The sequence below is a fragment of the Schistocerca serialis genome, chromosome 9 (assembly GCF_023864345.2).
Source record: "Schistocerca serialis cubense isolate TAMUIC-IGC-003099 chromosome 9, iqSchSeri2.2, whole genome shotgun sequence".
Taxonomy (NCBI): Eukaryota; Metazoa; Arthropoda; class Insecta; order Orthoptera; family Acrididae; genus Schistocerca; species Schistocerca serialis.
The window spans coordinates 434093572-434116551 of NC_064646.1; the positions used below are offsets into that span (position 1 = coordinate 434093572).

General features: G+C 45.7%; 1 protein-coding gene across 1 annotated transcript in view; it reads left to right on the forward strand.

Moving 5' to 3' along the window:
* Positions 1-22980, forward strand: part of LOC126419685 (transmembrane protease serine 9-like) — a 47874-nt gene that overhangs the window by 19702 nt on the left and 5192 nt on the right. The window contains exon 3 of the mRNA XM_050086871.1: positions 13512-13680. Coding sequence (XP_049942828.1) covers positions 13512-13680 — 169 coding nt within the window. The remainder of the gene's footprint in view (positions 1-13511; positions 13681-22980) is intronic.

Genomic DNA, 22980 nt, shown 5'->3' on the forward strand with positions numbered 1-22980 from the left:
TATTAAGGCTAAGGGTGGGGCAACACAATATAGAATTCCAGCATTACCGATGGAGGGTGCCACGAACTTGTAAGTCATTTTCAACAAGGTGTCCGGATACCCCCCCGCTTTGCCCATCTTCTCATCCTCTCTCTCTTTCCATACATTTATTCTCCCCCCCCCCCCCCAGCCATATCTCTGTGCATAACTTTTCCCCCCTCTTTTGTCCATCTCCTCCTCCTCCCACTCTATGTCTAAATGCTCAGTAGCTCCGTGTATCTCCTCCTCCTCCCATGCCTTTGTGCATAACTTTCTCCGTCTTTATCTCTGTCAATGTCTTCCTTCCCCCTTCTTTATGCTCGTTTCCGTTTAAATGTTTAGAAGAGTAGCGCGTATTTAAGTAAATCGGTCAATAACTTTTCGAAATTTGTGATAAGTACGCATCCACTTCATATATTACATATATATATATATATATATATATATATATATATATATTATAAGCAACGTTCTCCTTTATATATTACATATGTATTTATGTATTATAGATATACATGTCAAACTGGTTTCTTTGCTATGCTCTGAAAACATTTGACAGCAGAACTGTGAAACTTAAAGCAAATTATTTTATTTCCGTTTTTGTACCAAAAATGCCATTACCATCCACAAAAATTAAAGTTCAGTCTAGCCGTTCTCGAGTGATAGTCTTTAACAATTGTTTTTAATTTCACATTTTCACACTTTTCCGATGAATTTTGCAAAAATTTTCTTTCGTACAGATCTTGTCCTGACAACAACTAACACAGGAAAAGTCAACCAAATCGGTCTAGCCATTCTCACGTGATTATCTTTCACATATGCTGCAACTGATTTTTATTTATATAGCTTGTTAATAAATATTGCTTGGATAAAAAAAATTACAGACTTAATTTTTTCATCTTCACGGACATGCAGGTACAAAATGCTTCTTTGTTCAGAAGTTCACAATGGCAGGTAATCGAACTCACGATATACACATGGCAGGCAACTACTCTCCCACAGTGACCCATTGCCTGTCGAAGATGGCAGCCTTATTAAGGGCGCTTGGAAAATTTCGAAGTCGATTTCCTCGAGAATTTTTCAAAATTGAATCACCCTGCTTTGTGTTATCGATATTTGAGGTGTAAACATACGTGCCATAGCTGTGAAAAGATACAAAAATTCGATTGAAGTTTGGTCTCCATGTTAGACGAGAAGGTGCCTTGAGAAGAAGTACGAGAAAATCGAGGTGACCCTTAACGCTTCAGACTGGAGTGTAAGTAGCCCACAGACGCGAACTCCTTACAAACTAGCGGCCGTGTACCGACTGATATGTTCAGGTGCCCTCGAAAGGCGTCAGCAGTATAACTAACTGTTGCGTAATGGTGACGTTCAGCCTAATATTATATTTTATCTGACGAAACATGGCTCATTGATCGACTTTGGTTGATTCGCAGAGCAGTTGTCGTTGGAGTTCTGAATATTTCTCATCAATTACAGCGAGATCCACTGAATGATGTCAAAACAGAAATATTAATGCAGTTACGGCAACGATACTTACTGAATAGATCATTCTTCACCAAACCGTAACTTGCGACAGGTATGTGAGAAACATACCACAATGTTTTTCATTTTCAGCGAACGAGAACCCCTATTTGCCGTTTGCTTTTCCTCGGCTTGATGACATCTACCAGCAGAACAAAGCACCGTGACGCAGCTCTCAGTGTATGTGCGTGGTTTGAAGAGCACCAGAATGAGTTTACCATATGCCCCTGGCCACCAAACTCCCCGGATTTAAACCTAATAGAGAATCGGTGGGACTAATTCGATCAGGCTGTTGTCAACTGAGAAACCTACCACACAGCTCCACATTCCTGTCAATACCTTTCAGATTCTCACTGACTTCGTTCCTGCACAGCCTGCCGCAATTCGCACTTTCAAAGATGGTTGTATTGTATTGTATGTTAACCGGGGACCTAGAAACGACGGAGATGATCCGCCCCGCCGCAGCCACAGTGGCCCACAACCCCACGACGACTACCGCAGTCTACTTCACCCCTCCGTCACCCCTCACCGAACCCAGTGTTATTGTGTGGTTCGGCCCCCGGTGGACCCCCCAGGGAACGTCTCACACCAGACGAGTGTAACCCCTATGTTTACGTGGTAGAGTAATGGTGGTGTACGCGTACATAGAGAACTTGTTTGCGCAGCAATCGCCGACATAGTGTAACTGAGGCGGAATAAGGGGAACCAGCCTGCATTCGCCGAGTCAGATGGAAAATCGCCTAAAAAACATCCGCAGACTGGCGGGTGCACCGGACCTCGACATAAATCCGCCGGGCGGATTCGTGCCGGGGACCGGGCGCTCCTTCCCGCCCAGAAAGCCGTGCGGTAGACCGCACGGCCAACCGGGCGGGCCTTCAAAGATGGTTACTCAGTAACTGGACAGTGTAATATTGAATAAAATTATAGATTTCATTGTAGATAAATTCATTGTTCAGCTCGCTATTTTCAGACAAAAGTATGAGACAGTCACCCACTCGTCTTACAAGTTATCCATCCTTAATATCGACAGAGGACAAATAAATTGGAATATTGATGGCCACGCGCCATTCTGCATACATGTGCGTACTGAGATCCAACAGACAGTGCAATCCAATAGTGCAATCCAACAGCTGCCAGAACGGTTGCCGCGAACGTTGGTATAATTTACAATTCCATTATTTTCCTTCAGTTATCTCTTATATTCACTTTTATAGAAAGTGTACTTTCTCGCCAACTGCGGTAGTTGGAACTCTTTCCCGAGGGTCTGCCCCGGGCAAGACCGGCATGCTAAACCCCTACTGTCACCACTACCACACACTTTTTACTTTTTCCTCCGTGATTTCAGTAAGTGAGCAACATCACTGACACATCGCTCTCAGCACTTCAGCCTTGGTATTCGATACTTATATACACTCATAATGTGCGCGAGTACACAACTAATACCGCTGAATGAAGCATCATACATCCCTTATAAATGCAAGGGCACACACCATCAGTATGTCTGCGACTGTATTACTAGCAGAGGTCAGAAAGGCAACGAGTAGGAGACGAGTGTTCGGGGTTGCATACATCAAAGATCAAGGCGACGCTTGTACATGAGTGCTATATTGGCATCTTTCCTTCCTGATACTGTCTCACAAATATGACGAGCGTGAGAACGGTGGCGCTACGTGAATACAACCATATAAAAATACGCATACACATATATATATACATGTATGTACATACACATTCATACTCACACACATACATTCCAATACATACAGACATACATACATATGCAGGTTGTTTCCGAAGTGGTCGTCAATAATTCACTCATGGAATGTACAGGTCAAAAGTAGCCAGAAAGATCCAATAAACATTGCGTTGTCGAGATACAACACATTTTCTGTTGCGATCCATCAGCGTCTGGTAACACATGGCATCTCTAATCATTAAAACAGGTGTTCGAAATATTATCCGTGCGTCTGAATGCAACACTGAACTCATTTCTGATATGAGTTGCGAATCCTCTCAGGCAGTCCTGGAGAATTCTGTAAATGCTGGAAGCCTGTTTCAATCCGCAAGCGTAATTCCTCAAGAGAGTTGACCTCGGTACCGTAGACCAGGCGTTTGACATAACACCACACACAGAAATCCATGGAATTTAAATCCGGAGCCCTTGGAGTTATCGCACACGCCCCCCTCTAACTATACAGTATTGGCCATACGCCCGAGTTAGAAGCTGGCGTATTCGTTAATGAAAATGTGCTGGAGCACCGTCATGCATGAACCACATGTTCAGGCGTTGGTTCAGCGGGACATCATCATGTACATCTGGAAGTACAGTCTGCAGAAACAGCATGTCTGCTGTCCAGTTAGTCTCTGTGGTAGGAAATGTGGTCCAATTATGTGGTCTCCGAGCAGTCCACCCCAGACGTTCAACGAATGACGCTGCTGATGTCGTGGCGCATGTGTTGCATTAGGATTGACATCGACCCAAATGTGACAGTCGTGGTAGTTAGAAATACCGTCACCGGTAAATCGAGCCTCATACGTGAACAGAAGACTGCTTACACACAGGGGATTCATGGTACACTGTTGTTGCACTTGTTGGCAGAAATTCTCTCTAGGAGAGAAGTCTGCATTGTTGAGGGCTTGCGCTAGCTGAAGATGATATGAACAGAGTATTTGCCGATGTAAAATCCACCACATACTGCTATGACTCGGGACACGCTATTGGGCAGCAATCCTCCTTGTTGAAGTACTCGGACGTTCGTGGACAACGCATAACACTGTTTCCTCAACATTGGGTGGATGGTCGACCTTCTCGTACATGGTGTGTGAAACTCCCGGTTTCTCTAAGGCGCTGATGTAACCAGTTAAATTTACACGTGTCGGGCTGCCTGCGGAGAGGAAAAGCTTTTTCACACAATCCTGTAGCTTCAAGGTCACTGCCATTCGCTTTGCCACGCATGAAGTGCATGTCAGCGCACTCTTCATTGGTGTAACCTCTGTCCATGGTACCTTCACTTTCGCAACTGATTGGAAGGCCCATATGGCACAGTGCGCGGAGGGGGAAAGGAAAGTAGTTGCTCACGGGTAAACAAACTTTGAGATTAGAACGGAAACACAGCGGTATCCAGAGGCGTTTAAAGTTGGTTTTCAGCTCAAATTAATGCGATATCTCGGAAACGGTTGATTTTCGCACCCATGTTTATTGGAGCTTTTTGTCTACTTTTGACCTGTGCTTTCCTTCTGTGAATTACTGAGTGCCACTTCTGAAACACCCTGTATATACACATACACTGCGCTACACAATTAAAGCATCACTTCTCTGAAACCCCCGTAATTATCTCCCAATGTGACCTGAAAGTTTGAAATTTGGCTCAAAAATCACAACTACTCTCCTCTCTAATGGTGAAAAAGCGTGGCACCCTGTGGCGCTATTGCTAGCATCTGAAAAAAGTACGAGAGGCGTTGAGAAAGTAATGCAACACATTTTTTTCTCGTCCGCTTTTGGTTTAAAAAAATGTAATTTTGTTTGTGACATCCTTAATCAGTCCTGCATCATGTCATACGTTTCCAGTAAATTCTAGTAAATAGCAGCGTTATAACTAGTCTGCAAAGTGGTGTCTGTACGGAGATGTGTTCCTAGCAAGCACCAGTTACAGAATTTCTTTTGACGGAAAACCAGAACACCACAACTGTTCACGGGCATCTACACAATGTCCACGGATACCGGGCACTGAAAAAAGAGCATAGTAAGCCTTTAGGCTAACCGTCTGTCGTCAAAGGATAGGGAGAAAGAAATTTGTTCTTCCAACAGCAGGTCGACCGCACACGGTTGTGACACGTGCATGCTGTGACGTGCGGATACTCGAATTTGGGGTGTCGACGAATGACAATTAAGGAGCTCAGTACTCAAATTGGCATGTCTGTTGGCAGTGCTGACATGTTTGCCAACCAGAACTTGGCTGAGATACACAAGTATAGTGGAACAAACACGGTATACGGGTCTCGCTTTAAGATGGCTTCAGACTTAAAACTGAACGGAGACTAGGGATACATTTAAAAATAGGAGCGCCGGCCGTTGTGGACGAGCGGTTCTAGGAGCTTCAATCCGGAACCGCGCTGCTACTACAGTCCCAGATTCGAATCCTGCCTCGGGCATGGATGTGTGTGCTGTCCTTGGGTTAGTTAGGTTTAAGTAGTTCTAAGTTCTAGGGGACTGATAACCTTAGATGTTGAGTCCCATAGTGCTCAGAGCCATTTGAACCGTTAACGAAAAAAAAAATGTTCGAATGTGTGTGAAATCTTATGAGACTTAACTGCTAAGGTCATCAGTCTATAAGCTTACACACTACTTAACCTAAATTATCCTAAGGACAAACACACACACCCACGCCCGAGGGAGGACTCGAACCTCCGCCGGGACCAGCCGCACGGTCCACGACTGCAGCGCCTTAGATATTATCAAGTTTTCTTTGAGACGAATGAGTCCCAATATTATTTACGACAATGACAGAAACTGAAGAAATGAATTAAAATTTGTGCCCCAGCCTGGACTTGAACCCAGGTTTCTTTTCTTACTAGGCAGGTGTGTTAGCCATTACATCACCATAGCAGTATAAGTAACACATCTGCATTTACTTATTTATTTTTTTGCGGGAATGACAGGCATAGCTTCAGGCCAGGTGCAGACAACGCGGGCAGGGTTCAGAATCCGAGACCTGGCCGCAATGCTTCCCCCCCCCCCCCTGTCACTATGCTGGTCGCTCACATGGACTTGGAACTAGGGTGGCTTTCTTATTTCAAGTATTTTTATTTTTTCACGTTTATTTTTATTTTTTTATTTTCTTAAATTTTTCCTTCATTTTTGTTATTTGCGTTACGAAAAGAAAAGCTTATTGAAAAAACTCCACAATTTTGGGACACAAAGGGAAACAAATTTTTTCCCTAGGAAGAACACAATGAGAGAAGGCTCCACCGAAAAAAAAGGCTAGATAGTTCCTTGGCGATTAAGGGCAAGGTGCAACGCATTTACATATAAAGCACGATAACATGGAAGCCTCTGCCACTTCCAATGAGCATTCACCATGTATTGGCGAAAAATAGGGGGGTCACACGCAGATACATAGTGGTTGTAGTTTCCGAGCAAGCATGCCTTCGAATTAGTCTTGTTCTGAAGAAAAAAGTCTGGACACAGAAGAAATCCAACCGGAAAAGCAGCTTCAGCTGATCGGGTAAGGAAAGCCAGTTGTCAGCGAGACAATTGAGGCTTCTTCCATCAGGAGAATACAAAGGCTAAACACTGTTTCCCACGATATCAATGGCGCGGCCATTTCAACTGGGGAGACTGATAATGGTGCTCCCCAACGAGAAAGCAATGATCTAGTGATAAGACGTGTCACTGATAAAATGTCAGCTCCCAGAAAACTCATTATAATATAAAAAAATGGTTCAAATGGCTCTGAGCACTATGGGACTTAACATCTGTAGTCACCAGTCCCCTAGAACTTAGAACTACCTAAACCTAACTAACCTAAGGACATCACACACATCCATGCCCGAGGCAGGATTCGAACCTGCGACCGTAGCGGTCACGCGGTTCCAGACTGAAGCGCCTAGAACCGCACGGCCACATCGGCCGGCTATAATATAAAATTCACGTGCCGTAATGTAGAGTTGATCCGGCCAACAAAGGCAAGGAGAATCAGATTGGTTGCTCTAAGACACGTAAATAAGCGATATGTAATAAAACGAGTTTCTCGACTACTTGTTAAAACGGTACGCCATTGATATTAGGAAGTCCCAACCCTGCAAGGGGACGGGGACTTGCAACAACTTCATGCCGAAGTGAAAAATATGACTTTTCCAAAGGAGAGGACCGAACATTTGCGTCAATTTGAGCGCCATCATCGAGGGTAGCGGGAATATTTGTGCAACATAATGCACTTTGCTGTAAATGTAAGAGTCTTAGATCCGCACTTCGTAAAGACGACGTCCATGTTCACAATGGCACCTAAAATTCGATTCGTCACCTCCCGCCAATTGAGTGGAGCCATTTTCATCGTACACAGATCCACGGTAATTCCCAAGGATTTCTCGCGAGCAACAACGGCCGCTCATGGAATGACAATGTGTTGAAAACCCAGCAATGGTAATAGGGTCCATTCCTGCTCATTAAGAGAGAAAACAAAAGGATTACAATAAGTCTTTGAGCAAGGATATGTTATCGACGTGGCGTAGCAATATCATAACATCATCCGCGTACCCTCGTACCGAGAAGGTTTCTCCTATAATCTTCCAGCCATTTAAATGAGCAGCAATACGGCGAAAAAGAAGTTCTAAGAACAAGACAAAAAGTGACACGGAGATGGGGCTCCCCTGCGGTAAGCACCATCGGATGGTGATCTGGGGAGTAAGTTGTCCATTCACTACGACAGATGTGTGAATACAAGTAAAAAGATTGGAAAATGTCTGACACGCAGTATGATTGAGACCGATCGCCTTGAGCACCTGCATCAAGAAACCGTGGCTGGCTAAGTCAAATGCCTTATTAAAATAAGTAAAAAGCAAGACTCTAGAGACAGAAGTCGCTGCAGCCACCGAGACAACGTCGCGACATTGGACTGCTGTAGTCAGAATCGTGCGCCCAGGCACACAGCTTTTGTGGACAGTAAGAATTTCCTCTAGCAGTATCGACAAACGGCTAGTAACCGCCCGGGTGACAGTTTTGCAATCGAAATTAAGTAGTGTGATCGGGGGGAATTTATCAGTGTCTTGACGTCCGATTGTCTTCAGAATTAGAACGATTTTACCGATCTTGAAGGCGTCAGGAATCAACTCCCTCCCTCCCCTCCCGTATCACCTCATTTACCAGCGACATATAAGAGGCCAAAAATGTACTTAAAATTCCTTAGGAATAACATCGAGTCCCGGAGATTTTGCAATGGTGAATGAACAATAAAGCGATATATATCATTGCAAGTAAAGCCACTTAGAAAGTCATCATTTAATGCGGGAGTAACCACGCAATCGAGGAGAGGAGTATACCCATCAGGGACGACCGCATCAGTAGCAGAGTCATCATAAAGGTCGGTAAAGTAACTTAGATCGCTGTGGAAATGTCACGTTGGGATGTGAGTATGTGAGCATTGGTGTAAGGGACATGATTCATGCTCGTTTACGACGCGTCCACAACCGGATAAGGTGATGTAAAGAGGTCGGTTCACCCTGTGGGAAGAAGCGGGATTTCGATCGCACCCTGAGTCATTTTAATTGTTCATGGCGGACATCCCTTATCCGTAAACGAGCTTGTCTGGCACCGCCATAAAGTTGATGCAAGACGGAGTAATGAAATTCCTGAGTCCGACGGAGATCTCTTGCAGTCTCAGCGCAGTAGCGTATTAACGCTTTCCGGAGCAGAGGTTTGGCATGCCCTGACCACGATTTCATAAGGGAAGGAGAACGGTCCTGCGAACGCAAGCTGCGGGCCGAAACCATCCTAACGATAATCTCGAGGGAAGGATCCTTTAAGAGGGATGTGTTCAGCATTCAGGGGAGGCGATACAGTTTTAATGGTTGCGGTTCGTGGTTTTAAAGTTACAGCTACGGCACAATGATCAGTGAAACAAGCGGGTATCACGTCTATCGGTAACAGCTGTCCACATGGAGTGTCGTGAAGACGAAAGGGATCGAGTCGGCTCCTGGAAGTAGCTGCAAAATGCGTATACCTGACGAGAGTAGGATTTTGACAGATCCACGCATCTCTAATTTTTGAAGAACGCAGCAAGTCGTCTAGTTCCTTGTGATTTAAAATTAGGGTTCTGATCCACAGGTCGCAAGGCACAATTAAAATCTCCGCCTAACAGAAGTTTCTGCGGAGTTTAGCGAAATAAATAAACTATATTCTGTTTATAAAGAAGCACGCCATCCGTGGATCGACCAGATCCTGAAGGGTTATAAACAATAATTAAAGTAAGGTCACAAAAAGTGCAGTCTATTCTTCGGCCGTTATCAAGAACTTCGAAATCAATCAGGAGTATTCCCTCTCTGTAAAATAACGCAGGAACCACATTAAAGAAGGTAGAAAAACCAGGAACAGAAAAATTTTCAAATAACACTTCTTAAAAAGTATCACGTCTGCACCTGAATCGTAAATTGTTGCAGCGCCGCAAGTCTAAGCTCGGAACTTCCGCTCACATTCGAGGTACGAAAGGTACAGGCCTGCATGCACTGATCATCAAAACTATGGTGTTGATTACTTGCAAATGACGGTTAACGGTTCATGTCTACGGATGAATTTGAAAGTAAAGAGGTGTTCCCTCTCTTCCCCCATCTTTTTGTTTTTTATGCCGCGCGCTCGAGTTGAAAATGTTGTTTGTTGTGACTGTGCATGAAGGCGATGATAATGTTCGGTGTGTGGGGCGCTCAACTGGGCGGTCATCAGCGCCCGTACAAGTCCCCTGACACAGTCAAATCTAGCCACTGTCACGATTGATAATGATGGAATGATGAGGACAACACAATCACCCAGTCCGCGGGCGGAGAAAATCCCCAATCCGGCTGGGAATCGAACCCGGGACCCCAGGCATCGTAAGAGGGGGAGGGGGGGCGGCGGCTCTGCTGAAATTCAGTATCAGGTACAGAGGATACGAGGGCAATTCAATAAGTAATGCAACACATTTTTTTTCTGAAACAGGGGTTGTTTTATTCAGCATTGAAATACACCAGGTTGTTCCCCAATCTTTTAGCTACACAACACTATTTTTCAACGTAATCTCCATTCAATGCTACGGCCTTACGCCACCTTGAAATGAGGGCCTGTATGCCTGCACGGTACCATTCCACTGGTCGATGTCGGAGCCAACGTCGTACTGCATCAATAACTTCTTCATCATCCGCGTAGTGCCTCCCACGGATTGCGTCCTTCATTGGGCCAAACATATGGAAATCCGACGGAGCGAGATCGGGGCTGTAGGGTGCATGAGGAAGAACAGTCCACTGAAGTTTTGTGAGCTCCTCTCGAGTGCGAAGACTTGTGTGAGGTCTTGCGTTGTTATGAAGAAGGAGAAGTTCGTTCAGATTTCTGTGCCTACAAACACGCTGAAGTCGTTTCTTCAATTTCTGAAGAGTAGCACAATACACTTCAGAGTTGATCGTTTGACCATGGGGAAGGACATCGAACAGAATAACCCCTTCAGCGTCCCAGAAGACTTAACCATGACTTTACCGGCTGAGGGTATGGCTTTAAACTTTTTCTTGGTAGGGGAGTGGGTGTGGCGCCACTCCATTGACTGCCGTTTTGTTTCAGGTTCGAAGTGATGAACCCGTGTTTCATCGCCTGTAACAATCTTTGACAAGAAATTGTCACCCTCAGCCACATGACGAGCAAGCAATTCCGCACAGATGGTTCTCCTTTGCTCTTTATGGTGTTCGGTTAGACAACGAGGGACCCAGCGGGAACAAACCTTTGAATATCCCAACTGGTGAACAATTGTGACAGCACTACCAACAGAGATGTCAAGTTGAGCACTGAGTTGTTTGATGGTGATCCGTCGATCATCTCGAAGGAGTGTGTTCGCACGCTCCGCCATTGCAGGAGTCACAGCTGTGCACGGCCGGCCCGCACGCGGGAGATCAGACAGTCTTGCTTGACCTTGCGGCGATGATGACACACGCTTTTCCCAACGACTCACCGTGCTTTTGTCCACTGCCAGATCACCGTAGACATTCTGCAAGCGCCTATGAATATCTGAGATGCCCTGTTTTTCCGCCAAAAGAAACTCGATCACTGCCCGTTGTTTGCAACGCACATCCATTACAGACGCCATTTTAACAGCTCCGTACAGCGCTGCCACCTGTCGGAAGTCAATGAAACTATACGAGACGAAGCGGGAATGTCTGAAAATATTCCACAAGAAATTTCCGGTTTTTTCAACCAAAATTGGCCGAGAAAAAAAATGTGTTGCATTACTTATTGAACTGCCCTCGTACATCCCACTCTTCCACTGGTGGGCAGTGTGGCTATTTGGAATCAGCGGAAAAGGAAACTGACGGTAAGTCTTTTACCGTCCGCAAAAGTGCTACTGGCGCACTTGGGCCGATCTGGTTCTGATCAGCAGCGGCTTGTAGCATGCTTTGTCCATCCGCGGACGCAGAAAGGGTGATAACGCCTTACATACTCAGGGATGTCTGCCAAGTCCGTATATACAGTACGGAGTGATACATGCTCGTTTGCGACGCGTCCGCAACCGGATGTGATATCCTACGCGAGCCTAAGAGCGGAAATGCGCTAGGACCATCACGGAACGGGAAGCCTTGCCACTCAAAAACGTGGTTAGGCACAATTGGCTGTCACTTGGGGAACCAGATACGCTAAAGCTAGCTTTTAACGTCGTTCATAAGTGGATTTTAAGACCGTGACAAGACGCGAGCCATTTGTACCGAAGTATCCACTCTCATTACATATAAAACAGGTCCCTTCTTGTTCTGCGTATATTATATGTATCCAGTAACCACCCACCTGGAAATAAGAGGGAATATTCCGTTTGATCACCATGTCCACAGATCGAACTCCGCTATCAACTTGTACAAGATGTTGAGCGGATCAGCATTCCCGCCGTATACTCCGTCAAACGGAAGCAGGACGGTCTTGAGGAGACTGTCATCAACTTAGAAGGTTAAACACCGTAACATTCGTATATTCTACCTCCTCGTTCGCCAGAATAGCTATGCTATTAGTGCATCGCGATGAGTGACAAGGACTTATTGTCCGTGCCACAAAAGGAATCTGTCAACCTGAACTTAACATAAAACACATACGATTCGGAACCGAAGTAAGCCGAGTGAAACAGTTCAGAAATGACCTTGATCGTGTCTACAAGCCAATAGAGAATTTCTAACGAACTCGGCTGCGCCTGAGGCGTGGACACGTCAAAACTAAAATGGACAGTACCTGTGCATGGAATGTTCCTGGGAGCCATGGTGGGCATGACGGCGCAAGACAATGCCGCGTCAGAATGGAATGACAAACTCTAGAAGCCGAGAGACAAACAACGATGTGACACTCACGACTCACGCGACACTGAGGATAAACAAAGATGCTCTCGCAATGCGACAATAGAGGCGGGGACGGGGGGAACCTTCCCGCCCGGCGTGAGAAGTGGTAATGATTAGCCTGTGTGGATCACGCTAGTCCATTGCTCTCCCTAACACAAACATCAGTTCACTCCTTCAGCTTATTTTCCCCTTTCTTAAATCGTCACAGTTCCGAGGATCTCCGGTACTGGAATAGAGTCTACTGTATCCTACACGACTGCTGTCGTTCTGAATGGAAATTTGCAATACTGTTGCCAATCTTGGTACGTCGTGGGGTGGTTCGATACATGACACCACAGGGTCAATAGACGAACTACTGGGAAACAAAACTGTGTATCTCAATCGTAAATAAAACCATCCATGGACTCGCATTCGGGAGGTCGACGGTTCAATCCCGCGTCCGGCCATTCTGATTTAGGTTTTCCGTGATTTCCCTAAATCGCTCCAGGCAAATTCCGGGATGGTTCCTTTGAAAGGGCACGGCTGACATCCTTCCCCATCCTTACCTAATCCGATGAGACCGATGACCTCTCTGTTTGGTCTCTTCCCACAAACAACCCAACCCAAAACCCTCCAGCATTAAGAAATACGTGTTGCATTTTTTAATGGGTAGTTTTCATAGTAATTAGTAACTTATGTAATCAGAGTTACAGTGTTATGAAATAGTGATAACAGTAATGGTCATTTAAAAATAATTTAGTTTCGTGATCGAAACACAATCAGAAACTATTATTTTTACCCCTCAGAAAATGTAAATTTACTGTTCAGAGCGTAATTACCCCAAAAAAGTGGGAACTACTTCCCTACTGATCCCCGTGGCGCAACCCAGCTTATCTGTTGGGCTCTAAAGGCTAGAGCTGGATCGGCGTGTGGGCTGGTGACAGGAAAGACCGGACGCTGATGAAGGTGGACCTGCAGCTGGTGGACACGGAAGAGTGTTCGGAGACGCTGCATCGCCACCTGCGCGAGAACACCCACATCTGCACGTACACCATCGACAAGGACGCCTGCCAGGGGGACTCGGGCGCCGCGCTCCTGTGCCACGGGGTCCAGGTGAGTCAGCGTCGCGGGCAAAGCCGCCGTGCGAGGCCCACGAGGAAGAAAGGCCGCGGCGCGTACGTCACGAAGGTAGTCCTAAACTATCTCGCTCACTAAGCTCAGCATACAAAATGCGTTTCTAAACCTACACTACTGGTCATTAAAATTGCTACAACAAGAAGAAATGCGTTGGAGAATATATTATAAGCAAATTTGGGTGCATAGAACCTGACAAATCAGTACCCCATAACAACCACCTCTGGCCGGAATAACGGCCTTGATACGCCGGGGCATTTAGTCAAACAGAGCTTGGATGCCGTGTACAGGTACAGCTACCCATGCAGCTTCAACACGATACCACAGTTCATCAAGAGTAGTGACTGACGTATTGTGACGAGCCAGTTGCTCGGCCACCATTAACCAGACGTTTTCAATTGGTGAGAGATCTGGAGAATGTGCTGGCCAGGGTAGCAGTCGAACATTTTCTGTATCCAGAAAGGCCCGTACAGGACCTCCACAATGCGGTCGTGCATTATCCTGCTGAAATGTAGGGTTTCGCAGAGATCGAATGAAGGGTAGATCCACGGGTCGTAACACATCTGAAATGTAACGTCCACTGTTCAAAGTGCCGTCATTGCGAACAAGAGGTGACTGAGACGCGTAACCAATGGCACCCCATACCATCACGCCGGGTAATATGCCAGTATGGCGATTACGAATACACACTTCCAATGTGCGTTCACCGCGATGTCGCCAAACACGGATGCGATCATCATGATGCTGTAAACAGAGCCTGGATTCATCCCAAAAAATGATGTTTTGCCAATCGTGCACCCAGGTTCGTCGTTGAGTACACCATGGGAGGCGCTCCGGTCTGTGATGCAGCGTCAAGGGTAAACGCAGCCACGGTCTCCGAGCTGATAGTCCATGCTGCTGCCAACGTCGTCGAACTGTTCGTGCAGATGGTTGTTGTCTTGCAAACGTCCCCATCTGTTGACTCAGGGATAGAGACGTGGCTGCACGATCCGTTACAGCCACGCGGATAAGATGCCTGTCATCTCGACTGCTAGTGATACGAGGCCGCTGGGATCCAGCACGGCGTTCCGTATTACACTCCTGAACCCACCGATTCCATATACTGCTAAAAGTCATTGGATCTAGACTAACGCGAGCAGCAATGTCACGATACTATAAACCGGAATCGCGATAGACTAGAATCCGACCTTTATCAAAGTCGGAAACGTGATGGTACGCATTTCTCTTCCTTACACGAGGCATCACAACAACGTTTCACCAGGCAAATCCGGTCAACTGCTGTTTGTGCATGAGAAATCGGTTGGAAACTTTCCTCATGCCAGCACGTTGTAGGTGTCGCCACCGGCGCCAACCTCGTGTGAATGCTCTGAAAAGCTAACCATTTTCATATCACAGCATTTTCTTACTGTCGGTTAAATTTCGCGTCTGTAGCACGTCATCTTCGTGGTGTAGCAATTTTAATGGCCAGTAGTGTATTAACTCGCAGCTGGGCATGTAAGTACTTACGAGAATTGCATCTTCCACAGGAATTTGCTATTATGAAATCTTACTGATTAACAGTACCACAGAAAAATTTAATTTAAGATCAATACTCGATATAAATGGTATAACGGCTTGTTTACGGCATTTAGTCTTTTCTGCTTAAAAGTACTCATTACATGCTGGAAGTGGTGCCTTATGCAACTGATAATCATTTTAGCATGATTTTATTTTATTGTACGCCAGTACAGCCGTAACAAATCATAAGTAGACCCACGGACTTCTCATCATTGTAGGACTAATAATAGTAAGATTCCATAATAGCAGATTCCTGTAGAAGATTCAGTTTTCGTTTGTACGGGCACGCCTAGTTACGAGTTAACAGGTGTAGAAACGTAGTTTGTCTGCTGCATTGAGCGAGCGAACGAGCGCAAGGCTACCTTCGTGACGTACGCGCCGCGGCCTGTCTTTCTCGTAGGCCCTCGCCGTGTTGGCTAGTGTCCCATGACGTGCACAGCTCCACATCACGCGGTACCCCCTCCCACCTTCACACATACAACACAGTACATACAAAGCACTGCCGTCCCTATAACGCATTATCTTCTTCAACTCTGAAAATGCCTATGCCGAATTGAATGTTGAATAGAATATCAATAATTCATAAGACCTTCTAGCAAATTCAACGCTTGTCTTACACTAACGGGCGAGGCTAATGTGCAAATTTAATCCTGAATGTGTTACATACTTACCTTCTGCCGATGATCTCTAAAGAAAAAGTCCTCATTGAGCAGGGGAAGAGCTAGAAAACGACCCACCACGAAGGAATTATCCGAATGGGGCGGAAATCGGTAGATGTGATGTACATGTTCAGACAAACAAGTGATTAAAATTTCAGAAAAAAAGGATGGTTTATTTTAGAGAAACAGCTTCACAAATTGAGAAAGTCAATAACACATTGGCTCATGTCTGGTTCTAATACACACATCAAAAAGTTTTGCATCACGCCAGTTCCCAGAACTCCTGAAGATATATGTTGACTATCGATATTGTATCACAGACATAGTCCCTTTGACTGTTCAGAGGTGTCACTAAACCCGCCCTAAGATGTAAACAACCACGCATGAGCAGCGCCTATTAGACGGATGGGGTCCGACAGCCGATCAGTTCCAGTCATTCCACCAGGAAGGAGGTACACGGCTCATGTTGTCTGTAGTTCAACCATGCCAAGACGGTGAATACCGCAGTTCGATCGCGTCCGCATTGCTACTTTGTGCCAGGAAGGACTCTCAACAACGGAATTATTCAGGCGTCTCGGAGTGAACCAAAGCGATGTCGTTCGGACATGGTGGAGATGCAGAATGACAGGAACTGTCGATGGCACGCCTCGATGAGGCCGCCCAAGGGCTACTACTGTAGTGGATGACCGCTACCTACGGATTATGTGCGGAGGAACCCTGACAGCGACACCACCATGTTGAATAATGATTTTCGTGCAGTCACAGGACGTCGTGTTACGATTCAAACTGTGCGTAATATGCTGCATGATGCGCAACTTCACTCCCGACGTCCATGACGAGGTCCATCTTTACAACCACGACACCATGCAGCGCGGTACAGGTTTGCCCAACAACGTGTCGAATGGACCACTCAGGACTGGCATCACGATTTCTTCACCGAAGAGTGTAGAAAATACCTTCAACCAGACAATCGTCGGAGACGTATTTGGAGGCAACCGAGTCAGGCTGAATGCCTTAGGCACACTGCCCAGCGAGTGCAGCAAGGTGAAGGTTCCCTGATGTTTTGGGGTGGTATTGTGTGGGGCCGACGTACGCCGCTGGTGATCATGGAAGGCGCCGTAACAGCTGTACGATACGTGACTGCCATCCTCCTACTCATAGTGCAACCATATCGACAGCATACTGGCGAGGCATTCGTCTTCATGGACGACAATTTGCGCCCCCATCATGCACATCTTGTGAATGACTTCCTTCAGGATAACGACATCGCTCAGATAGAGTGGCAGCCTGTTCTCCAGACATGAATCCTATCGAACAAGCCTGGTATAGATTGAAAAAGGGCTGTTTATGGACGACGTGACCCACCAACCACTCTGAGGGATCTACGCCGAATCGCGGTTGAGGAGTGGAACAATCTGGACCAACAGTTCCTTGATGAACTTGTGAATAGCATGCCACGACGAATACAGCCAAGCGTCAATGCAAGAGGACGTGCTACTGGGTATTAGAGGTACCGGTGTGTACAGGAATGTGGACCGCGACGTCTGAAGGTCTCGCTGTATTGTGGTACAACATGCAATGTGTGGTTTTCATGAGCAATAAAAAGGGCGGAAATGATGTTTATGTTGCTCTCTATTACAGTTTTCTGTACAGGTTCGAAAACTCTCGGAAACGACGTGATGCAAAACATTTTTTGATGTGTGTACACAGAGTTATTCGGCTTGGCATTGACTGATAGAGATATATAGCCAAATTGTGTCCTATTGGCGTGTTGAAGTGTTCTTGCCCGTATACTCCAAATGTTCTCAACTGCAGAACGATCAGCCATCTTCACTGGCAAGGGTAGTGTTTAACAAACACGACGAAATGTAATAGAAACCCTTCCCCCATGCGGGTGGGAATTATCTTGCTGAAATGTAAGTGTAGGATGCCTTAAAGGCCAACAGAACGGGGCGTAGAAAATCGTCGACGTACCTCTTGCTGTAAGGGTGCGCAGATGACGACAAAAAGGGTATTGCTATGAAATAAAATGGCACACCAGACCATCACTACTTTTTGTCGGGCCATAAACCAGCGACAGACTGGTTGATATCCGACTTCTGTCTGGGGCATCTCCAGGAGCGCCTTCGCTCAGTTATAAGCGGGACTTATCACTCAATCCATTTCTACTCCATTTAAAGAGATTCCAGACCGAATGTTTGTGTCCAGAGGTCAACCCCTTTCCTGTGAGCTGGCTATTAATGAATGGTCCTTGTGGACACTGAAAGTCCAGTTGCAAGTTGGATCGATGATGATGATGATGAATCCATGGTTTTGAGTGCCTTTCTGACGACTGCCCGGTCATCTCGTTCTGTGATCTCTCTAGGTCGACTGCTTCCTTCTTGACACTGTGTCGGACTATGGTTCACCCATCCCTGGTTACATCGTCAACAGTAACATTCCTCCTACGAGTATGCAAATGTCGAGCGATTGGCTGATAGTCCAACCGACGTCTTTGAGCTCAACTATACATCGTGTACAAATGTCAGTTTGTGATCAATTTGCATAATTCCTTCGTGGTGTGTGATTTTTTGTCCTAGAGTGTATACACGAATGAAGGCATGTTGTTCAGTCTTAATTGAGATTTATTTTCCTTCAGGTACTGCTCGATTTTCAGTTGCATATTTGCCCAAAATAATCCTCAAATGAAACAAAGTCACATTTTTCAACTCAACAGGACATTATATAAGATTTCACAATCGTACACGCAACAACACTGAATAGTCACTACGTGGCACAACCCTAACAATACAGACTGAAGAGACCAGCAACTGAGCACTGATGAGCATTTAAAAGACAAATGACATACATCATCCGCACTGAACATCTAAGAAATATAAGAACAAACTGAAATAACTGTCTTGATTTTGAAGTGTTCAGTCAATATTTATAGCTTTTGGATGCCCGCCAGAATATTCTGGGTACCTCTGGTTTTCAAATAAGTATAAACTTTGACAAAATTATAGTTTTTTTGTGTGGAAAATCAAAGAAGTATAACAATAGATGTTTTAAATAAGATGTAATGTCCCAGAATGCGGTCGCAGGTTCGAATCCTGCCTCGGGCATGGATGTGTGTGATGTCCTTAGGTTAGTTACGTTTAAGTGGTTCTGAGTACTAGGGGACTGATGACCTCAGCAGTTAAGTCCCATAGTGCTCAGAGCCATTTGAACAATTTGACTTCACCTATTGTGGTCGTGGAAATACCGGAAGGCTCTCTCCGCATGTGTGATGGTGTTAAGGCCGTTAACGTCCAGGTCATTGTCGATCGTTTCCTGCATGGAGGACCTGTTTTCCAAGTTACAAAGCGGCGTCTGTTATAATAATGTCGATTTGTTGGTGGCATACTTACAGTTATCAATTATTCAAAATAACAGTCACAATCGCATTATTTATTTTGCCGCCAACCGGTTTCTACCCGCGATGGGGTCATCTTCAGGGCAACTTACACCATTTGGTCGCTCGCTGGAGTCGTCACCCTGCCTGTGCATGGTTGATTATAAGTAAATTAATCGCTGTTTATCCCCATACAACTATGATGTCTAGAAAATTAATACTTACAGTTGCTGCTGCACCTTCAATCTCGGGATCTACTGGTGTTCAACTCACCCGTTGGCCTCTGCATGTATAACAGACCGGCCTTTAGTATTTCTAACGTGTTAGCGATCTTCCAGATTTGTTTGGTGCAGCCAATGCAGCACATTCCTTCATGTTGCAGTTATTTAGTGACATCAGAGTGGCAGGGGCCTCAACCGGTGAAAACCTTCAGAACCCGCAGTCTTTATTTTCTCGGTTAAAAGAAGATGGGATCTAGAGAAACTTCTATAAACGTAAATTTTTCCGAAAGTCTGTTGAGTAGCTCGGGTTTATCATTAGCAAACGGGGCATGAGTCCTACCAAGCACGTCCGTGCCATATAAAGCTATTGCGGCCGTTCATTCTCCATGTGAAAAAACTGGACTTTGCGAAAATAGGGAATTTGCGACGGTACACGCTTCCCAACCGTTCAACGCACTGTGAAAAACAGGAGCTCTATTGTGAACACCGCGACGCTGCCTCTTCCGCACTTAAACGAGTCTTTCAGTCGGGGTCGTGCCTCATAGTGTTTTCGCCAGGGAAGCCTCTTGTTCTAGGCACAGATGCGACGCGGCGGTCCTGACCCACAAGCAGGAGGAACATCCTATTGCTCTTGCTGTCAGGACGCTCAGTGCTGACCAACAAAACTACCCCAGGCTGAAAACGATGCTTTTCAGACCTCTCTACATGGCTTCAAATTCCTGCTGCTGACCAACCACAAGCCATTACTCTCATTGTTTGGGCCACGTTATAGCCTCTTGCACAAGACAGTGCAAAGGCTGCAACGTAGGGCTTTACCAATGAAATCCTCTATAAGCGAACAGCCGCCATGCCAACGCCCATACTTTGTCCCAGCTTCCAGTGCACACGGATGCAGAATTTGACACCCAGAAACTAGTTATCTTTCAAGTAGATTCGGATTCTGTGTCGACCTTGCACGACATTCCCCTCTTTGCTACACTGTTTGCGGCCCAGACGAGAGCAGACCCTGGTCTCGGCACCATGACCATGTGCGTTAAGCATAGGCGGCCGCCACGATTCATGTGTGTGTGTGTGTGTGTGTGTGTGTGTGTGTGTGTGTGTGTGTGTGTGTGTGTGTGTGTGTGTGTGTGTGTATGTGTGTGTGTGTGTGTACAACATCTCTTCCTAAAGTACTAGATTGCTTCCAATCAAATTTGGTGGCACACTTCTTGCTTGCTGTATGAAAATCAGCACTTTGGTGGCTAGAACGTCAGCTCCCATATAAGCGGAGACAGTGCAAAAACACTTTTCAACCCCTGTCATGCAGGCTGCCTTGTATACCAGGCTTGTTGTGTGCCCTGCAAGAGGTACATTGTGGATGGATACACTTGAGCAGAGATAGGGGAAGGGGGTGGGTAGTGAAGATAGCTAGTGAGAAAGGGAAAGATGAGGTGTTCAAAGAAAGGAGAGAGCAAGAGATGGGTAGCCTGAGAGGAGAAGGAGGTAATGAACAGAGAGAGTGGTAGGATGAGATGTTGAGAGGGAGGGGGAGAAGCAGATCGGCAGAGAGAAGGAACAGAGGGGGGATTGAGGAGGCAGGTGGAAGGTGTAGATGGGTGGGGAATAGGTGGAAAAAGAAGAGGGGGTAAGAAGGAGACAGACAGAAAGAGGGGAGAAGGATATGGAGAGAGGGCGGGGGAAGAGGATATGTTTGGAAAGAGGAGACTGACAAAGAGACAGGGGAGGAGGAGGGAGGAGATGGAGAGACACAGAGAGTGGGAAGGTGAAAATAATAGATGGAGGTTGGAAGTTAGTAGGGTCGGATTCATTCAACCTGACTACCATTATAACTAAACCGAATGCTGAAATGTGATACAACATGAGTTATATACTATAATTAATGTATTGATGTCAGTGGTTAGTCACTTGAGAGCCGTGGTGCCACATAGAGTGTATTAAATGGGGAGCGCAATGGGCCAACGTGCAGCTAAAGTCATTAGCACCACAGACCACGACCTTCATATTTCTAAAAAGACGTTTGACTCTCAAAGATAGTCCTGCTCTCCCACTCTCTATGCTACTCACTGAAAGCAATATTGGGAAGCAACAAATCAATCAAGTAATATTGTAATGAGAAAGGGTATTGCAGCAAATACGAACATGGGCCTACCAAGATAAATGAAATATAATTCAGAGGCGCAGTGTCCTCCAATAGAGCACATGTTACACCTGCAAGGGATTTCTATTACAGTAAAGTGTGGCACCTGTAGTTAATCCAAGAATACACAAACGACAGTGTATCAGGCTAACGTCTTCCCTTATGTGCCTTATGATGACGCATGTCTCATTTATGTTCATAAATTATCTTCATAATGAATCAGGCTCTATGCTTCAGAAGAATGTAACATACGTTAGCCCCTTCTAGAACAATCTGTCTTCTCTTTACATACATAGAACTTAGGTACCGGTTTCACTCAGAGTTAACACTTAATTCTGCACTGCCACGAAGGGCTTCTAATGATGCAACTACAACAAACGCTCATTCGCCTAAACATTACCACATTACACAATGAATTTAGATTCGTTGAACTGCACTCGACCCTATAACCGTCTTACGTACAGTAAAACCTTGAAGACTTATCAGAAATTCACGTCAGTAATGAGCCATGCAAGAAATCACTTACCCATGACGATGACACAGAATGTTGACTGTGATACGTGGTTGTACCGTTGTTCTAAAGTTCATCACAGTTTCAATGAGACTTCGTATCACACAATCAAAATCACTGCCCCGCGTATGCGTATTAAATTTCAGAATAACCTGTCGCTACTCAGCTTCTGTTCCAGACATTGAGAGTAGTGCCTGGAAAGCCATTTGTACTGTAAAAGTACTTACTGACTGAATAAAGTTAGAATTTCATCGGAGTGATCAGATACGAGTCAGTCCATCGTGAAGGACCCAGAGCGGCCCCCCAGAGCAAAAGAGCCAACGCCAAATCTAGCGCTCCCCTCCACTTTATTCGTACCTCCAGGCCAATGAGTGATCACGTCGTTACTCGCTTTATAAACTAATGAAAGAAAATAGCATGTAAGAGAGGAGATCGTTTTCTTAAGCCCTGTCCTCAATTACGAGCTTTAGATTGCATTTAAAATACGAGGGTTGGGGCTTAAATAGTGGAAACTACTTATTCACAACTGATACAAAAGAGTTACATCTTTGTACCTGTTACTGTCCTTCAAAGTAGTCACCAGCGTTGAGTAGAACCCGTTGCCAGCGATGTGGAAGGCGTAGTATACCGTCAGCAGAGCCTGTTCTGTTTATGGTGCGAATGGAATCTCTGGAACAGATCTGAAGCGAATGCCACGAAGTGGTTCATTCATCTTCGGGATCAAATCAGAGTCACAAGAACTTCAGCCGGCCGCTGTGCCTAAGTCTGGAACCGCGCTGCTGCTATGGTCTCAGGTTCGAATCCTGCCTCAGGCATGGATG